We start from the raw sequence: 21688 nt of genomic DNA, 5'->3' as shown, positions 1-21688 counted from the left end.
AGAGTTTGACATTTTGACTTTATATTATATGAATTTGATTGAAGCAAATTGATAAGAATTCAGATAATATCTGTTGTTATCATCGTTCTCACTTATTTGCTGGTTTATGGTTTTAATCAAAATGATTTAGATTATTATCAATCTCTTTCTTTCTTATCAGATGAGGAAACAGATTGAGAAAAGAGGACAAAAGAGGCTTTACCTTTAGATCCATCATCTCTATCATCTTCATAATAATCTGCTTTCACTCGGATAACGATAACAATTATAATTGCAATCAAAACTAGTGCACCAACTGTACCAATTAAGATTCCCAGCATTGGATTGAAACCAAATTGAGGAATAGCTCCTGGAAGAAAGCGGGAAAGAAATGAGAGAACAAGGAGAAAGATAATGAAGTTACAGAGTTATATTAAAGTTTATGGAGAAAAATTAACTGATCAAATCAAACTGATGATGACAATGATAATATGGGTGATAAGTTAAGTGAATGATGAAAATTATCAGTTTTCAGGAAGTAAAGTTAATCGATGCAATCAAACTTGAATTGAAATCTCACTTCCGAGGTGATTTGCTAATCTATTTCTTAATCGTGACAACCTTCAATAAACTACATATTCTTTCAAGATATGATTATCATGGTTGATTTTTATCATTAAGTCAGCTTAATCAAATAAATATTGGTGATTGAGTTAATCAATTTTCAAGTATCATAAATGTATGATAACTACTTTCAGTTGATGAACAGTTTGAAATGAGATTAATCATATGCAAAGAAATTGATTTTGAAGGAAAGTTTTTTTCCTTCATCAGGTAAGTAAATATTTTTCGTTAATGATGATGATGGTAATTCACTTGATACCCAATGAATGAGATTGATGGTAAAAAAAAGTATGCAGGTCAAGAGTATGAAATTGACCTTTTCACCTATGATCCAATTTAATCTTAAATGCGATTACATTAAATTGTAATAAAAAGCAATAACATTTGATTGATAAAAACCATTGGGGAAATGGGTGATAGTCCAATAGTAATAATGAGAAATTGAAAGGTTCCTAACTTTTTTTTTCTCTTCTCTTCTTATTCTTGAGTGTTGATGTTGATGATGATGATGTTGGTGGTGATGAAGGGTAATTCATGGAGTGGATTCTGGGCAAGATGGAAATGGAAGAAGATGATGATGATGTAGCATTAAAGGTAAAATCTGGTTGATTCCTGACATTGCGAGAGAATTGGAAGAAGCAAAAAAAGTCCAACACTGAAAACACTTTCTTTCTCATCTAGTTGATTCAGCATCAATGATTGGCTATCATTTGATGATTACCATCTCACTGATGCATCAGTGAGATGATGATGATGATGTTTACCGTCATCATCTTCTTGATACACATTTCTTGTTTTTTTTTCATCAATGGTAAATTTAGGTTCATCGTCTGGGTTAAAATGGGTTAACAGAACTTTCTACATTTCCTGAAACTTTTACTTCCTGATGAATAATTGAATTGAAAATCTCTGTATACAAAAATTGGAATCAATATCATCACCAAATTGAAACCAAATCTCCACAATTATATTCAGTTTGCTGCAAAAGGATATGAGATTTTGTCAAAATAAATTATCTTCTACTTTCTAATCACTCTGGATATTGACAGATAAGACCAGTTAGTTTAATCTGTCTCATTTGAAGAAGCAAATCCTATGATAATCTTAATCTTCTAACCAGTAATCATAATCACAATGAATACCACAAAGTATTAATCTAAAAATTGGTTAGATAATAAAATGAACATGAAAATGTCTCAACACAAAAAAAAGAGTACCAACCATTACGGAAGTAATAAACAATGAATAAAAGGAAACTTATGATTCAATAGGTTTCCTTTCATTCCTTTTGTATAATAATCATCGTTTCTATCATAAACTCCTCAATTCTGTTTCCTTCTCATCCTTCATCATCCACCTTAAATATTTCACTTTTCTCATTCTCTCTTCAAGTCTATCTACATAAATAAATCAGGAATAAGAACACATATTCAACGGTTCTTGTGATAACTATTAACACTTTTCCTTATCAATACCTCTTCTTTTGTCTCTTCCCTCCATCCTTATCATCATCTCCTTCTCTCTCTCTCTCTCTCTCTATTATCATCCTTACGATCTTCTTTATCATCATTAGAATCTTGAGCATTTCTTCTTCTTCTTCATCATCTTCCCGATTTATCACATTACTTCCTATTCCCTCATTGTATTTTCTTATTACCAACTTATCATCATCATCTTCTTCTCACTTCCTTTTAATATCATCTCCTTATCTTATGATAGTTTTCCATAATCTTTCCTTCATCATGAAAAAGCAACAACAACAACAACACCATGATGATCATCATCACTATAATCACTACGACAACAATAGTCACCATTATTCTGTATAATAGATAATAGTATTGATTAACATGATAATATTGGACAATATTGTTTATTACTAATAAAAGATTTCATTAGTAATGAGTTATTTTCATTTACCTATTGCATGATAATAGTAATTGAATTTTCTATACCAAATCAGATTTCAAGATTTCCATATTATAATGAATAACAACCTTGAAAACTTTTTTTCTTTTCAATAAGCATCATCAACATGATAATTATCAGCCTATTAGCAGACTAAATAATAACCCGAATATGTAAATATTTATTTCGAGTTGAAGTTTTCTCTTCATTGAAAATATTATTCATACATGTATATTAGATATTATCTTTAAGGTTGAAAACGTTTTCAAATGAAGTCAATATGTTACATGGAAGTAAAAATATTTATAAATCATGAATCTAACTCTTATATCCTCTGTTGATGGGAATCTTTTCACTGAATTATTGGTATTATCAACATGATAATGTTGAAAACTGTGTATGGATGCTGATGATGATGACCTGATTTTTTTTCTCTTGCTTTACCAACACTGTTACCACAGTAGCTACTTGTTTTCATTCTTGAAAAATTGATGATAATTATGATGATGAACTGATAGTATTAATAATATGATAAGCATTGAAAACATCCATATACACACATTGAATATGTTTGTTGTATTAATGCAACACTTTTGTTAACTTATGGTTTTCAGCTTGATAAATAAACGGGCTAATATGTTGATAGATTAACAATGAAAGGATAGAAAGAGATTAATCTTACACCCAAATAAAGTGGAAAGCGAAAGATGGAGAGAGAGAGAGAGAGAGAGAGAGAGAGAGAGAGAGAGAGAGAGAGAGTAATAATAAAGTGTGTTCGTGTAGTGATATGATTTATACATCAATGGGATAACCAATGAGAAAGATGAAAGTTTATGTAAGAAGATGAGGAGTGGAAATAGGAAGAGGGAAAGAAAAGTTGTAATCATGATAATATGTTAACCGATAAGATGGGTGAGTTAGGCTGGTTATGATGAAGAAAGAGAAGAAGAATAAAAAAGAAAAGGAAATCACTGGCTGACCATTTCCTCTTTTCCATCTTCAAGAGATGAAAAAATTACTTACTTAACCTTATATACACTTTTCGACCATCTCCCTCTCAATTTCATTTTCCATTCACCCTTACCCACTGAAACAATTCATATCACTTGACCACAAGTTCATTCAACATTTTCACTTCCAACATACTCTTCTATCTGATCTTCCACCAATTTCCACATTCAAATTGACCATTAGACATTTTATCATCCCAACTAATACCTAACAAACTATTGCTAATTTTACAAAAGTTTATCAAAATCAACAAGAACATGAGTCCAGTGATAATATGGTGGCTCTAATTGCCTCTGAAGTTTTCACTACTCAAGAGTTTGACTCTTGAATTAACACTTTGAGTGTGACAATCAATCAAACAAAAAAAATGTAACTGAGACTGAATCAATCGTTATACTCTCGTTTCTTCAGGAAAAAAAAAAGTTTCAAACTTTTAAGATTTAATAGAATTCATGTTTCCAATTGAATAGAGTCACCGAAGGAAACTCAAGTTTCCAGCATTCTATTTCTATTTCATCTTATTGTATTTTATGTTACTTGAGATTTGTTCTGGAATAGTTTTCATGTATAAGAATAAGAAAAAAATTACATTACTTTGCCAAAGAAAAAAAATCTGCAAACATTTAAAAGTTGGAAAAAAGTTTTCTCGAAAAAAAAACTTTGAATCGATACTAGCAAATAACATGAACAATCAACTGATCATCATTTGATGATTATCTCATGATTAAGTGATTTAAATGTAAATTATTGAAAACATCGATTGAAACGTTGAGAGAGAAAAATATTCTTGAAACTCTGGATCCATGGGGTTGAATTTCACACTTCGATTAAGAATTAAGTTTGATTATCACTGTTATTAGGACGATACGTTCATTCATTACTAAACTTTCTTGATTCATTAAGCTAACAATTTATTTCACATTCTAACAAGTTTATTATTATTATGTTTTCATTATCATTCAATTATTAAGCTACTACTTGGTAACAAGTTGTAATCAATTTTATTTTGCTTTTTCCACGAATGAAAAAAATCAAATGAAATCAAAGTGAATTCAATTACGAAGTGAAAGTAATTACATTGAATTACTCAGGTGAATGTTTTGACAATACTTAATTGAATTTAAATGAACGTAAGTTTAATAATAATAAACGCTGGAAAGTTAACAATTACTGTAAATTTCATTCAGATTCTGGTAATTAAGGTTAGCATGAGAAGAATTAAAAAAATAATTTCTAATACCATGTAAAGTATCAATAAATATAAATTTCATTGAACAATATTAACCATTCAAATGTGTGAATAAATAGTATACATTTATGAAACTTAGGATTTCCATGGTAATATTGAAGCGGAATTTTTAATGAGCATGGGAAATGTTTCCTTCACGTTACCTCCTCAGTTTCCAATTGAATTGAATATGAAGATTATTCTTAATGGGACGATAAGTTTATAATGGTGAAGAAGAAGGTGAAATATTGATTTCGATTGTTGGTATTATAATCGATTTTAGATCAGCTGTCATCAGTATGATGTGATTTCTGAATTTTCTATTCAACTCTCTGCATTGTATTTATTTCTACACTATGAATGGCCAAGGAGAGAGAATCTTATTGAAAATATGATTCTTTGAGAATTCAGTTTTTTCTCTTTGTACACAAAACCATTTCATTTACCTGTCATTTTGATTCATTATATGGCAATATTACGGTAATGTGATGCTACTAGAAAAGTATGGGAGTATAAACTTCACCGAAGTTCATTGAAAATTCGTGAGAAATTTTCGGGTTAATTGGGTTTAGCCAATTGGCTGTTCTGAAATTCATTTCTGGACAAAGTATCTTAAAAAAAGTTCTTGAATAAAATGATTGGAAAAATCATTGTTTAATATTGTGAGTTTAGTGGAAGTTTGTGATGATAAGATAAAGGATAAGAATAAGATGGTTTGGGAGTTGATCTACAAAAAAATGATGATAAAGTGTACGAACATCGATAAATAAACTTTCACTGAATATTAAGAACATTTTTTTATATTCTTGCTTTTGTTTTTCTCCTTAAATCTTATAAATTCATGAAGTTTTCAAATTTTCCTCCATCTCGATGACAGTTTATCTTTTGAGTTTTCTTTTTCTTAGGTAGCAAAATGTGACAAAAAGAAAAGTCATTGAAACATTTGAAAAGTTCAATAGTAAATAATAACTTGCAAAGGTATTGGAAAAATAGTAATCCTCCATTTCAATACTTTTATTGGAACAAAAAAAAAGTTCAGCTAAAATACTCAAACACATGACGATTATAAATTGTCTACATTAATTTTATGCCATTTTCAGGTTATCAATCTGAATATCTGAACTTATCTGAACCATTTCAATATCAATTACACTGAAAGAGGTTTAATCTAATCATGAATGATAATCATTGAGTACTCACAGATCAAAAGTCAAAAGGTGATATAAATATATGGGTATTTAAACTATCATTTTGAATCTTATTGATGGATGGTAAGTTAGAAAATTAGAAATTCAGTCTTAAATCACCACCAAAGTCAAAGTTCATTCCGAGTAAAAGTCTGAACAACAATCAGTCATGAATATGAATAAAGTTCTGCAAGTTTTATCAGTCTTATGGTTAAATTCTGTGTCAGTCTTACTCTTACCAAAAGATGATCGTACAAATATTATCAATCATCACTAATGGCCAGCAAATCAGTAAATTTCACCCAGTTAAATAAATTTCATCTCTTATACTGTTTAACCATTATCGAGTTTGTTTTCAAAACAAATTAATGTCTTCGCCAAAGCCCAGGTCAAGTACATGTGCACATAAACACTTTAATAACGGCTAAGTTTCTTTGAGAACTTTGGAAATGCCAATTGTAATACTTGTCATTTTATCGAAAAACATTAATGTCTTGATAGCTAACAATTTGTTTCTTTATGATAATTCAGATTATATTATTACGATTCTATGTAATTGGATTTACTTATATTTAAATATTGATTACAATTATAATCAATTTTTCTCTCTGTATATTTATAATAAAGATTGTCTATTAATTGAGAGATATGGGAAAGGAAAAGTTAATCAAACGGTTTCTCAGAAAACTTCATACTCATGATAATTTATTATTAATGTGATATTTAAATTTCAAACTAATTTACATGTGAATCAAAATTATGTTTATTTTTAATTCGAGAATGTCAAGTAGAGTAGTTACTACAAATATATCTGAGCTTAATTACCAGTTTAATTAACTTAAATTAGTCTCTAATTAGACTATGAATCAACTTCTAATTAAGTTTTAACCCTCACAGTTATCATGGTTAATATTTGAATTGCCAATGGTTAGCAGTTAATTGGACACAACAGTGGGCACAATTGTTAAGAATCATTGATAGTTAATCATGAAGCAATTAAGATAATCTTGATTATAATTATGGTACAATTAAAATAATAATAAGCCCACAGTTCATAGCTATTTGGAGTTGACTAAATATCTGCTTGGAAAATAATTAACCTCTATTATTAATCATTAATTATCATAAGCATTTTTTTTTAAATTGTGTCCTGATAATTATCGTTTGGACAATCAATTGATACGTTTAATTGGCACTCAGAAGATGATTAGATGAATACATGGTAAATTTCATGATGAAATTTTTAACTGTTGAAACTTTTTCTCAATAAATAGTTTATATTACACTTGAACAGTTCAAGTTTATCGGATGTATTGAAATTTTCAATCGTAACTCTGTAACTTAATGAAACTTTATTCATCCTGTTTCCTCATGAAAGTTCATGATTATTTTCAGATCAACCAGATAAGATTGAGATAAAAGGTTAATGATCATTTGACTAAATACTTTGTTTCCAATGATGATGATAATGATGATTTTTTTGTAATTCTCTCTTTTATTATTACAGATTCAGATTAAGTTTATTGCTTTTGTTGTTCAGATTTATCTCTTCCTACTCTTTCATTATCATGTTAATGCTCAATTGAGAGAGGTTATTTCATGATAAAAAGAGAAAAGTTTTATTTAAATTTCCATTGTATGTAATACATTTGAATCATTACTCATTCAATTTAGACTTTAAGGTTTTTCCAAATGATGATGAGTTGATGAACTGATCAATCGATGAGTATATCATGAATTCAATTGTAAATCGACATGAAGATTCAGTAGATAACTATTAATATACATGAACATATATGAAATTAATTTAAATCTTCTATCTCAATGGAAAACAATGTCTTAATCAATTGTATTAACAGTCCAGTAAGTGGACAGCAATCATCATTATAATATTCGGAAAGCGGAAGAGAAATCAAAGTAACATGAAACAAAAAAGAAACAAAAACCGGAAGTATTGAACTTCCTTCATCTTGTATTGAAGAATTGTCGTTCTACAATATTAATCAGATCATGGAACTGATTTGTCTTTACAAAGATGTTCAGAGTCCAAGGTTATCATATTGATTAAGACAATGGCTGGTGTAGTAATAGTATAACCACCTATTTAGCTATTTTTCTTCCATCTCTCTCTCTCTCTCCTTCAAGCTTGCTGACCACATTATCCCTCCGTAAATGAAACAATCAAACATTGATCAATTGAATTCGATTACTTTTGTAATACTTGAACATGAAAATTCAAAGTAATAGATCATCAGATCAATCTCTTGTGCTTCAAAAACAATATTAAGAATCAACAATATCCTTCATTCATTTCTCATCACCATCACCATCAATGTTGGTTGTTGGTCAGTTGCTCTTATCCCTTGTATCTGATCGTCTATTTATCAATACAGACACAGAATGGGCAAAGATTAACCATAAAAGTTAAAAGTATAATGATGATCATGATCATCTCCTTCTCTCTCTCTCTCTCTCTCTCTCTCTCTCTCTCTCTCTCTCGATTTATTTCTACTGAGATGATCCATTTCCATCTAATAGAAGAACAATCATCATTTAGAAGTCATGTCCATCCAAGTGAACCGCTTTTTCTTGTAAAAATCAAGTTCCACCTTCTTGTGTATCTTTACTACAACACTTTATCCATACTCATCCTCATCATTATAATAAATATTTTCATCTTCTTCCTGTTCCTCTTTGTATTCCTCTATGATGATAATAATGATTAAACCAAAACAAGGAAAAACTTTGATGAGAATGATTCAAGCATTTTCACCTTCAAGCCATTATAACGATTCAATGATTGTAGTTACTGTTGTTGTTATTTCTCCGGTTAAGCCCAAAATTGAATAAGCTAAATTCATGGTATTCAAGCGAAAAGAGGAAATAATATCATATCTAGAAATCAATTTGAATTGTTTACAGACAGAAGAAAAAGAAGAGAGTTTCCAACTTATGGATAAATTCTGTAGCTTTATCATCAAATAGAATAAATAAAAAAAATCGAGATACATCTTGAAGGTTCCATAATCGCCAAGAAAATCATCATCAGTTGAATTTATTTGTACATTTAGAAGGAAAAGTTAATGAACTGAATAAATACCTGTATGTTTTTCTGGCTCACCGAGAGTACTTCCTGGAATTGAAACTGAATGACTTCGCCCCTTAGCATTAGATGAATAAAGAACCAATGTAAACGGTGTTCCCGAAAGTAGATTAGGTATATGGAAGGCAGGTTTCGTCGTTGAGGTATAATTAGAGTGAAGACTTTGCCGGAGAGAATTGTAGACCTCAACGGTAAATTCTTGCTTAAGGCCACCGCTATCACCGGGAATACATTCAACGTTTAAAGAGGTTGTCGATTGGTTTGTTATCTGACATTTTCGAACTGCTTCCGGTGGTCCTAAGTAGCCCAAGTAAGAAACAAATTAATTACATATTGATACAATTTTCAAATGTTTAAGTTGTTTTTTTTCTTCTAGATAATAACCTTCCTGTTAATTTTATATTCAATTAACTCTGATTGTTGTTTTATTTTTCACAACATTTACTTTTATTTTAATGAGAGAAACTCCAATTGTTTTTACTCCCAGATGATTAAACAAACAATCAACTCAAATGACACTGAAATTATTTTCATGAGAAAATTTTACTGACTATCAATTTAATTTTATGATTCTGATTCATGATGATGATGTTGATCATTTTTCATTTTATCAGGTCAACATGATCATTTTCAAATTCACTTTCAACATAAGTATAAAAACTTGAGTCTAGTAACAGAATCAAAGATTTTATTCTCCAGATAATGTCCACCATGATGCATGATGATGATGGTGATTTCTGAGTATATTTCATTATGATTGAAACGGATATTTGATTATGAGAAGGAAGAAAAAAATTTTGTGATTGAATAACAATCAATTTGAAAAGTAAGTAAAAAAAAAACTTTCACCATCATCATTCAAAGCCATTTGGTCATTCATCAATCTATTGAAAGCCATTAAAAAACACCATCATCATCATGGTGATGATAATCAAAAGTTGATTCTGATAGAGTGTAAATAATCAAGAGAGAGAGAGAGAGAGAGAGAGAGAGATGTTGACACATCAGAAGCTCTGGCTTAAGGGAATGAAAGATTTTTTTTCATCATTTTCTAAGAGATGAAATGATGAACAAGAGAAAAATGATAAACTATCACAAAGATTCAATTGTTTTCTCCAGGGAGAGACTGTAAATACTACAAATAGACAGAATCACAATTGACATGTTGAAATCTTTTCCTTTTTTTCAAATGTAACCTGAATGTTAATTATATTCTTTCACTCCCTGGATACTCTGTCAAAGTTTGAGAAAAGAATAATAAAAATCGTCTATTATTTGGTACTAAAATTTATATTGAAATGAAGAATCATCATAAGACAAGTGCAAGAATTGAGTACTATTAAAAACAACTGCTTACCTGTGGGAATGATATTAAATATACAAGGATCTCGTTGGACTCCGATGTCATTAACTGCCCAACAAGCTAAAGCCCCGTAGGCAAAACGGTTTCTTGGACGGTAGGTAGCAATGCTGACCGATCCATTTGTGATAAATGAACGAATGTCAACATTTTCATTGGATGCATTAAGTGACCATTTAAAGTTAACATTACTTGGCTCAGCTTCAACTTCACAAGTAATCTGGACAATCTCATTCCGAGCCACACCATAGATTATTTTCTGCCCCGGCTTACAAACCGGTGCAACTATTTGGTGTTATTATAAATAAAAAACATAACAAATTAGAGGGGCTTTCAGGTGCAAACATGAGAAGTAATTTTATCCTTACAGTTAATCTTGAGATAGAAATCCTCAGAATGACCTTGTCCAGCACTATTTGACGCCGTGCAAAAATAGCGTCCAGCTTGACTGCGTCTAACCTTTTGCAATACCAATGATTGATTGGTCACTATGATTCCTTCATTGGGTTTACTAATCAAAGGCTCTTCTTCAAAGTACCAGGTAACCCCTGTAATCCATGGATTGGCTATAACCTTACACTCAAGGTAAACATCATTACCTTCACGGACAGAATTATATTGTATCTTGGCTCCCAATGATATGGACAATTGTGGGATAACTATTGAAAATAATAATGATTAACATTTTATGGATGTTGCGAACTTTTCATATTATTAAATTAGACAGATCATAATGGTTTGTGAACTTACATTGGACATTTAAGGTTCGACCATCTTCCAGTCCGCTAAAACCAATTGATGGATTATCGGCTCGACAGAATAAATATTTACCGTTATCTTCAACAATGGGTATAAATGAAACCGTGGACAGTGTAACATTACCATCAGAGGAAATGGTATCACGGACATTGGTCATCTTTTCATTACCTTTCCACCAAGCTATTTTAGCCGGTGGACGAGATCCACTTGAAAGACATTGTAACTCAGTCCGTTTACCAACGGACAAAGTATTCACAGTGGAAGAAATTTTAACATCTAATGGTTTAACTATTTACAGATGAAAGAAAATAAACCGTTTAATTAAATCAGAAACAACAACAAAAATCAACTCATTTTCTAAAACACTATTCTAATACTTACGATTTATATCTAAAATAATTGAGCTTTCAATTGGGACGGTTAAGTTAGTATTTGAGGCTTTACAAGTTAATTCGAGTAAAAAATGGTTTCGACTTAAATTGGTTATAATTATTTCATTTTTCATATTATTATGAGGAGCAAGGCCGAAGGTATCATCGAGTAAACTTTCACCATTCCACCAGGTAATATTGGGCAATGGATTACCTGTTAAAGTGAATAATAATTAATATCAAGAAAATTAAACACCTCAGGGAGTTTACGTCAATTAAACAGATTCATTTTTCGAAACCCTTGAACCACTTTGGCCATAAACATGTTCAACGTATTTAAAGTCAACATAACATAGAGTCTCTTTTGTTGCTGAGACCAGAGTAGTTGAGGTCATACATCACAGAACATAGTTAGAGGTCGAGGTTGTTGAAGGTTTTTTTTCTGCAAATTAATTAGCGTAAAATCATCATCTGAATCAATTAAATTACCTCCTTCGGCTTCGCATGTTAACTTAAGGTCACTTCCTTCATCATATGGACCAATTGTACCAATTAAACGTTGGCCCGCTTGGTCAGTTATGATCATCTCCTTTGGTGGAGCTAAAATATTAAATTGTAAGTAACAGAGGGAAATAATTGTTCAAATTGTTAATATCTTTAACTTTTATCATGAACAGAAATAAAAAAATATACTGATCTCATATTTAACCTGATTGCTGATAATCAATTCAATCTTTGAAATGAGATATTATCATAATGATGTTTTCATAGCGATTCCATGTTAAGATATATACATATATAAGGTTAAATGATGAAGTCAAGTGATTAATAAAAAAAAATGAAAGGATGAAGATGCTAATGTTGTTGTTGATGATTATGATGAAAGATGAAACATCAACTGTTTTATATTAATAATAATCTTTATATATAATATTGTAACTTTACTTTGGGAGTAAATCATTTTTCACCTCATAATCTACTAAGAAAAATGTTGGAAGTTGTTTGTTGATTTATGGTAAACAGGGATTCTTATATTATCATATTATTCAACCTTATACATTGAACTTATCATGGTAACAGTCACATGATGATGAAAATGATAATCATGATAATAATATCAATTGAATATGAACCAGAATAATAATATATATATAAAAGATAATCAACTTGTGTGTGTGTGTATGTGTCTTGGTATATATTTACTTATTATTTGAGAATAAATTAATATATTATTATAATAATGATGTTAATTATATACAGAATTAACTAATTCAACGTTTACTGTGTACAGATTAAACTTAAGGAATTAATTGTGAACAATTTATCTAATACTTGTCCTGAGATCAATCAATTCATGTTTGAAGATCATCATTATCTTGACATTTCTTATAGCGAATGCTGATAAGTTTTTCTCGCAAAGTGGGTATGCAAAAGGTTAACTATCTTTTCACGATTAATTTCAGATCTGATTGAATTAACGCTCTATTTTCCATGGTCTATTTGGTCCTCTTGAACTTTTCCCCATTCTTTTGCTCTGTCTCTCTATCTCTTTCTGCTTATCGATTCAATTTGATCTTGACTTGTATTCATTTTTGAGATAGAATCGGCTCTCCAGGTTCAGTTTTATTCTAGAAATTTATTATTATAATAGCAATTTGTTCATGGTTGATGAAGATGTCATCATGATGAGGAAACTGTTGGGGATGCGGAAAAAAATTGCTAAGTAAAATTGAAGAGAACGGAAAAGCTTATGTTCTTTTATGCAAATGTTAAAAGATGTTAGTTTGCAAGTAAAGATGATAAATCACGAGTGACTCTGATCTTCGCAAGCATCTTATTTGTCTTCCTCATCATCGTCATAAAGAATGATGATGATAAAATAGTGAAGGGTAACAAAGGAGAGAAGGAGAAAAGTTTCCAAAATTTTTTCTTCGCTTTTTTTTTCATTTCTTCTTCTCTCATGACGATGATGATGATGCTACATGTTTATGCACTACAATGAGCTGGTACAAAATGAAGCATGATGGTGATACTAAAGTCTATCTGTAGATGAGAGATGACGGAAAGTCAAAAATTTATTATTAAGTATCTGCTACTTTTAACCAGTTCTGTTCTAATATCATGAATACCGTTCAGGGAAAAAATCAGAATTTACTATTTGTAATCATGTCTTTTTATATATCATTCCCTTATCCATGGGAGTTGATGTTTCAAAAAATTGTTGTGTAGTTTCAAGTCTAACACTGAATTTTCTAGTTGTAATTTCCTTTTGGTCCTTACAAAAATCATCAAACAATATTTATCATTGATTCATTGGAAATGCATGATGATAATTCTCTGCTAAGCTTTTGGGAAATCATGGTAAGTAAATAGAACTATGATCAAGATAAAGAAATATTTGCTTCGATCTGTCTCATTCTAAATGAACTTTTTTTATCATCTCATTCTCTCTCTCCCTATTCCACTTTTCCCTTCACTTACCACAGAAAAAAATAACATTATATCAAGTATTCCATCATGAATGGATGGGAAAACGTTGGCACAGAAGGACAGGGTGGGAAGAGAGAGAGAGAGAAAGAGAGAGAGAGAGAGAGTAATAAGTGAGATAAAGATGTAACAATAAATAACATAAAGATGATGAAAAGTTCTGGTATCTTGATAAAAGAATCATAATAATATTTGACTGATGAAAGTTGATGAAAGAGATATAAGAATTTATCTCTATAATAATATAAAGTCAATATATATAGAAAGAAAGTCTAACCATTTATCATGATGATTTGTGAGTACACAGAATCGTGAGAGCCTCAAATACCATGAGAAAAGATTAGATAACGGAACTGGACTGATTCCAATCGATTAGAAAATAATCAAAGCTTAACAAGCAAAATACCAAATACTAAACATGTGAAATTTATTATTTAAGAGTAAAAGTTGTAAAAAAAATCTAATAAAGAATAGATGAAATCTTTTCATTTAATAATTCGAATCTCGAACAAAATTCGATAAAACTTTTCCCCTTCTTTGACTTGTTTTCGAAGTGATAATTTTCATCTAAAGGTTCATAGTAACACGCTAATAGGGTTATATTAACATCTACTGAATAGTATTAAAATTGATGGATCATTTATTGATATTCTATAAATTTTGATTGATTATCAAGTGAATATCATTAATTAAAATTAAATGTCAACTCGATAATTGAAATGAACTAGAGGCTTGATGATTTACCACAGAATTCATTTCATCTGATCATCAAGAAAGTTATTAAGATGATAATTGAGAAGAAGAAAAAAAAAATGATAAAACAAAGATAAACAGGGAATATAATTAGAAAAGGGTTGGGTTAGTATGAGTTGTTACATGATAACGGGAATAAGTTGTGTTCAGTTTCATTAATAGAATGGTGAGAATAAAATAAGCCACCAAAGGAATGATGATGATGATGATCTGGTGGTGGGTGGATGGGGAGGAGTAGGAATTGGAATAGGAGGAGGACACTGTTGATGATAATGTCACTGAAATGAGACAACATAAGAAGAAGAAGATGATGATGATGATGATGATAATATAAAAAAAGTATCTACTGGACTGTGAAGCAAATGTAATGTTGAAAAAAAATGTAAGTGACTCCAATAACCGATAAAGAGATTGACTTGGATTTTGTCTCTTTATCCTCATCATCTAAGCTTATCTTGTTTTCCCAATATTATTAGACCTTAAATTGACCTGAAAATGATTGTCCTCCTCCTCCTTTTTCTCATCATCATCTTCATCTTTATTATTCTTACTTTCTTTTCCCCTCTTTCTTACTTTATTATATTTACTTGCATCATCATCATCTTCATCTTCTATACAGTATATAACATCATCTGAATCAACATCCATACACTAATATCATCCCAAGTATTATCCTCATCTTTTATGGCTCAACTTTATTTTCTGTTTTTCTGTTTTTTTCTTTTCATGATGAACATTGAAAATTAGAAACAAAAACATTCCAATGGTCACTTTATTTTTTTTACAATGGAAGATGAAATTAATCAGAGAGAAAGTAAGAAAGAAATTGAAAGGAGAGAGAGAGAGAGAGAGAGAGAGAGAGAGAGAGAGAGAGAGAGAGAGATGAGGATGAAGAGTATGAAAAATGTTCATCGTGATGAACTTTTTTGAATGTTTATAAAGATTCTGTTGAATTAAGATGATAAAGTTGATTAACTTTACTCTTTTCGTGGTGAAAATAATTTCATATCAAAATTTAATCATAAAAATTTGTTTTTATCACGAAACCTTCACATCTTTATGATAATAATAATTAATAATTAGATGCTGGTTGTTTTTTATTATATCAATATCATTGTATCCATGGAAATAAGATGAATAAAAAAAATAACATCAACATCATTTTTAATGCTCCTTTGAGATTTCGTATCTTAATCATCTCATGGATAAATTCATCACATGGTAATAATATCTCAAGAAGAAGATGTTGAAATTTGATAAGGTCATAATGGTTTCAGTTAATAAATAATAATAATAATTTTTCTAAATCATAATGTTGATTTGAACTTACCTATCACATCTAATTTGGTGACAAAATTTTTCGTCCTTGATTTTCTGTAATCAACTCGACACCGATAATCACCAGCATCATCTTCAAGAACTGGACTTATCCTTAAAACTGGAGGTTTTAATTTAACATCGAAAAAAAGTCTCTTCTTATATGAATTGGGAACTGAATGTTTAGATTCACTTAAAGGACTATTTCGAGCATCAACCGAGTAGATCGGTAAACCCGAACCACTGGTCTCTTTATACCAAAGCACTAATGATATCAATTCTTCACCCCAGATTGAAGTGTTACAGGGAAGGCTTATTGTGGTTCCAGCAGCGGCAGTGAATTCACTATAACCTGAATTTAGAGATTAACCAGAAAACAAGAGTTAAAGGTCGAATTCAAGTTTATTTACTTTTCATCTTGATCGTTAAAAGAGAAAAATCAATCGAATTAGAATCATGTAAACTAAGAGTGTTATCATTTTCATGAACTTGTTGGTAGAAAGATGATCTTTACTATCTGATCTCTGATGCATCAGGAATTAGAGATTAGATTTCATTAGATTATCTTACAGATTAATTGGATAGAAAATAAATGCGATAATAAAAAAAGGATAAACTAAATGTGCTGACATTGTAGGTGACATTTAATTGATACTAATTAAACTTGATCATTTGGTATAACAACAATGATCATTGGTAATAATTGACTAGAAATTAAGACTAAAGCTTGACCATTTCAATGCTATTTAATACAAAAGCCTAATAGTAAATGGAATTGGTATCAAAATAAAACTGTCACTTGTGTCATTTGAATGGAACAATGAAATTCATCATCATCTCATTAATAATAGAAAAGATTAGAATCAATTGTTTTCCTGAAATAAAACACTGATTCTTGTTTACTTTGTATTCCTATGAATAACTGAATATACAAATTGTTAAAACTTTTTGTCTTCAGCATTGAGACTGAAAAGTGGCAAATGGAAGACACAATTTGTTGATAATGAAAGGATAGAAATTCTGAACATCATCAGTGTTTCGAATCGATGACAATTAACAATTTGTTGTTTTAATTAGTCTTCGAATTTCCTTAAATTTGTAAATTTCCATCGTGACAATTAGTTAATTGCGCGTCCAAGCCTTTGTGCTTTTCTTTTCTTTTATTTTTCTAATTGTTTAATTTTCTAAATTTTCATTAATCATTACAACAATTTAAACTCTATGTTAGACCTCCTACAACTATAGTTGTATATTGGTTGTAAAGTTAATTGTAATTTCCATTGTTGCAATTAACCAATTAAGATGATTAATATCCTTAATCATAGTTGTTTAATTGTTAACTAATTAATAATATCCCTCATTTAACCAATTATGTTACTCTAATTCTATATCTAGAGATATATGAATTCAATTTAATTTTCATTTTTAATTGTTACAATTAGTTAATTTTCATTTAAATTGTTAACCCAAATCTCTTCATTTTTTAAGTTCACTTACAAATGAACCAAAAGTAAGAGACCCGAATTTCTCTTTCTCTCTATCTCTTTCTTTTACTTTCTTTTATTTTAGGTATTAACCTTCAAGCCTACAAGCTTAGTAACAGGTTAACCAATTTCTTATCTTCATCTTTATCTTTAACCATATTCACATTTGGTTTTCTTTTGTTCAACTTAACCCTTACTCATTATTAACTTTATCATTTTAATGATTTAGATTAATTTTGTTTCCCCCATTTAATTTTCCCTAATTTCTTTTCCCCAATTTAATTGTATTTCCCCCAACGTTAATTTTGTTCTCTAGAACAATTTTCCATCTCCCTCTTTAGTGTTTAGTTAACTTTCAACAAATGCTCATCTAAAAATTCTTAATTAAAATTCATTGTGAAATTAATTGTTTTAATTCTTAAAATCAATAGATTTAAGTGAGTACTTGATTCAGTGATTAACACATTCAATTAGTGATCCTAAACGATCTTGTTCTTCGGTTATTGTGGGACCGAAAATCTTCAAATTCGAGGTTAAATTCCTTTCCAAGTCTTTAGGCTTATCCGAGTAAAAACTCACCATCGTCTTTATTAAGACAATTCATCAAAATTCAAAATTCTACCCCACAAATTGGCGACCCAGGCAGGATTGCTAATTGTTTTGTGTTCTTCAATTTTCCCTTACGTTTCTTGTGCTCTCCCTAATTCTATTGAATTATTCCCCTAAATTCTAATTTCATCATGCCTCCTAAAAAATCTAAACTCGCTGCTGCGAAACGTGTCGCAAACGCTCGTGCTGCTAAAGCTGCAAAGGCTACTCGCCGTTCTCATCTAAATCTCTGAATCAGAGGATGATACCATCATTCCTGAAACAGATCCTTCTCTCAACTCCCGTTATGGTTAGACCACCAACACGTGTTTCTACCACTAACATTGAAAAAACAAAATCTCTTAGAGATATAAATTATCAAGAAACTCTTGTTCTTTTTGAACAATGGAATGCTTCCCTTCCAATTCGTTCCCTTCATCACAAAAAACTTTTGGATGTTGTGACTACAAATTTCCTCCTTCTTGGTGAAACTGTTTCTCCTGAAGACATTGCTGATATTTCAGTTGATGAAATTAAAAATCAAAAAATCCCTGAATGGATTCTTGAATTTCGTGGTGCTAACATCTCGGAATCTGAGATTCAAATTTTTCTTAAAAATATTGGTCGTGATGATGAGACAATAATTAAATTGTCCCATGATCAACTTTATTCAATCCCTCTTTCTCTCAGTGTTTTAAACAAAATTAAAAATATTTTAAACACTTATGGTGCCAATATAATTGATCCACCTACTCCATCCATCTCTCCATCTACCATCTCTAACGAAAATTTCACCCCAGTGAATTTCCTTGAAATTGTTAAACAATTAAAGGCTGACCCTCATGTCCCTGAATTCAAATCAGGAGAGGATCAATACTCTTGGTTAGTAAAAACAAGAGATCGTTTAATTAACGAAAATGTTGATGACCCCACCCGTCTTCGACTATTACAAAAATCCATGGCGCATGAGATTAAGTCCAGTGCTATTGGTCTTGATCATATAAAAGATTATAATGATTATGTTGCTGCCCTTTTCGAGAAATTGAGAACCCCCGAATCTCAATATTCTGCTGATTTTGAGCTCAGAACCTGTAGGTTCAACCCTGAATTCCACCCTGAGAAATTCTTTTCGGACATGAAGCGACTAACAAATAAAGCTTATGGTCCAACCCCAGATAAAATTCTTTTGGCCCTCATTTTGGATCACATTCCCCGTTACATCCGAGATGAAATTTACAATTTGGGCATGAACGACGACAAGGTTAGAATTTATAATTATCTAACAAAGAAACATTTTGATTTTAAATTAGATCAAAATAGAAACAAAACAAAAACAAAAACAATGAAAACCACCGACAAATTTTGTCTCAAAATTGAGTAAACCTCAAAATAATCAAAATCAAAAAAGAACTGATTCCTCAACATCTAAAGATGTAAAATTTTGCAATTATTGCAAGAAAGACAATCACACAATTGAAAATTGTCTTAAATTGGCTTATCGAAAAGCTCAAGAAGCCGCTGGAATTATACCCCCCAAATCAAACACTGGTTATCCAAGAAATTTTAACCAGACTCAACAAAATGCTGCCTCCGCTAATCTTACCACTGTGGTAAACCAAGAACCAATTCATCAGGTTAATCCAATTAACACTATTGTTCCTGTTCCTCAGATTTTTCCCAATTCTTCCCAAGTTGAAGTTAGACCTCCCACTCCCCCTGAACCAATTCAAGATGGTTACCGAAATAAATCTGTTGGATTCGCGATATCTAGAGATATAAAACAACTATCTCAACTCGGTAATTGTGGTGTAAATCACATGCCCCAAGTCAACTTAACTCTTTGTACCCCTGATAAATCTCGAGTTAAGGAAGGAAAAGTATTGGTCGATACTGGCGCTTCTGCTTGCGTTATTGACGCTAAATTGGCTAATCAACTTCAGGCTCATATAACTAAAGTTAATCGAAGCCTAAAAGGTATTGCTGCAGGTGCATATGTGGACTCTATTGGTTTTGCTTACGCGCTCATCAAACACAATGAAATGGATGAGACTGAATTATTAAGTTCCAAATCTGTCAAGATTTCGAACCAATTTTTTGCTTGCATGCATTTGCTGTTTATTACATGAAAATAATTTCTGATGGTTATGAATATAACATCACCGTCAAGAAAGTCCCAATTCTGAAGAATTAACCAGCCCTGACTTTTATTTTAGATTTTGTACTCCTCAAGAAACTGAGCATCTTATTGAATCTTGTATTAAAGTAACTGGCAATGCTTCTTCCGACTACATTTTGGACTCAAATTCTCCCTCAATTAACAATTCCGGTCATAATTCCAATCTCGTGAAAATCCCTAATTCTAAAGAATTCCCTCAAAACTCATTAATTGCTCGCTGTGACTTTACTAGTGCTCAAGAAGTTCGTGAAGTTAAAATTCAACCATTTTTTGAAAAAATCAAATCAAGAATCAACCCAGATCTCGATCCATCCCAACAACAACAATTACTCGATCTATTTGATCAATACCAAGACATTTTCAGTGCTCATAAACACGATCTTGGTTTCGTTCCCTCATCAATATGTCCCGTTAAAATTGAACTCGAGGATCAAGTTATCCCATATCAAAAACCCTACAATTGCAACATTCATCGTCGTGGTGTTTTTAAAGAAATTATCAACGACATGATCCAACACGATTTGATAGAATCATCGGACGCTCTTGGTGGTGCTCCCTCTCTCTTAGTCCCTCGCTCAGATGGATCTTACCGAATGGTAACAGATTACCGTTTATTAAATCGTCTCACGAAAATTCCGAGACATCCCATGCCACGAATCGACGATTGTTTGGAAGTCGTTCGAGGTGGAAAATTTTTTAACCTTTTCGATTTAGCCCAAGGCTATCACCAAATCGAATTGCCTCCCTCTGAAAGAGAGAAAACCGCTTTTGTCACCCCGGATGGCAAATACCAGTACAAAAGACTCCCCATGGGACTTGCTGGTGCTCCATTTATTTTCCAGAGATTTATGAATAAAGTTCTGGAAGGACTTCAATACACTAAGTGTATCGGTTATTTTGATGACATCCCTGTAGTTGGAACTACTTTTGATGATTTAATTGCTAATACTCGCCTAGTAATGGATCGTCTTCGTCATTATAATTTAAAGGTAAAACCAGAAAATGCCATTTTGGTCAAACCGAAATTTTATTATTAGGACATTTGGTTTCGGTGAAGGAATCCGTCCGACCTAAAAAGGTTCAAGCCAATTAATCTTCGCTATCCAAAAAGTGTTCGCGAATTACAGTCCCTATTAGGATGCTACAATTATTTTAGTAGGTACATAAAAAATTATTCATCTATCGCCGCTCCCCTGTACCGATTAATCTCCAAGGAGAGAAAATTTAAAATTCTACAAGCTGATAAAGCTCTTGATTCTCTGAAATCATCTTTAATTAACACTACGTTATTGGTACATTTTAATCCAAAACTCCGCCGAAAAATTTCTGTCGACGCTTCTGATGTTGCTGTTG

The 21688-nt window shown here is 31.0% G+C and overlaps 1 protein-coding gene across 4 annotated transcripts in view; it reads right to left on the bottom strand.

Annotated features, from left to right (window-relative positions):
• LOC128388799 (hemicentin-1-like) overlaps positions 1–21688 on the bottom strand; it is a 122778-nt gene that overhangs the window by 6249 nt on the left and 94841 nt on the right. For all 4 annotated transcript variants that reach the window (XM_053348255.1, XM_053348254.1, XM_053348256.1 and 1 more), the window contains 8 exons: positions 16101–16439; positions 12020–12130; positions 11541–11744; positions 11151–11447; positions 10769–11059; positions 10398–10685; positions 9038–9337; positions 203–349 (listed from right to left, as the gene is read on the bottom strand). In XM_053348255.1, the coding sequence (XP_053204230.1) occupies positions 203–349; positions 9038–9337; positions 10398–10685; positions 10769–11059; positions 11151–11447; positions 11541–11744; positions 12020–12130; positions 16101–16439 (1977 nt within the window). The remainder of the gene's footprint in view (positions 1–202; positions 350–9037; positions 9338–10397; positions 10686–10768; positions 11060–11150; positions 11448–11540; positions 11745–12019; positions 12131–16100; positions 16440–21688) is intronic.

This window comes from Panonychus citri, unplaced genomic scaffold, assembly GCF_014898815.1.
Source record: "Panonychus citri isolate SS breed McGregor unplaced genomic scaffold, ASM1489881v1 Contig00102, whole genome shotgun sequence".
Lineage (NCBI taxonomy): Eukaryota > Metazoa > Arthropoda > Arachnida > Trombidiformes > Tetranychidae > Panonychus > Panonychus citri.
The sequence above is the reverse complement of the archived record's forward strand: the minus strand, read 5'-3'. Positions and strand labels throughout refer to the sequence as shown.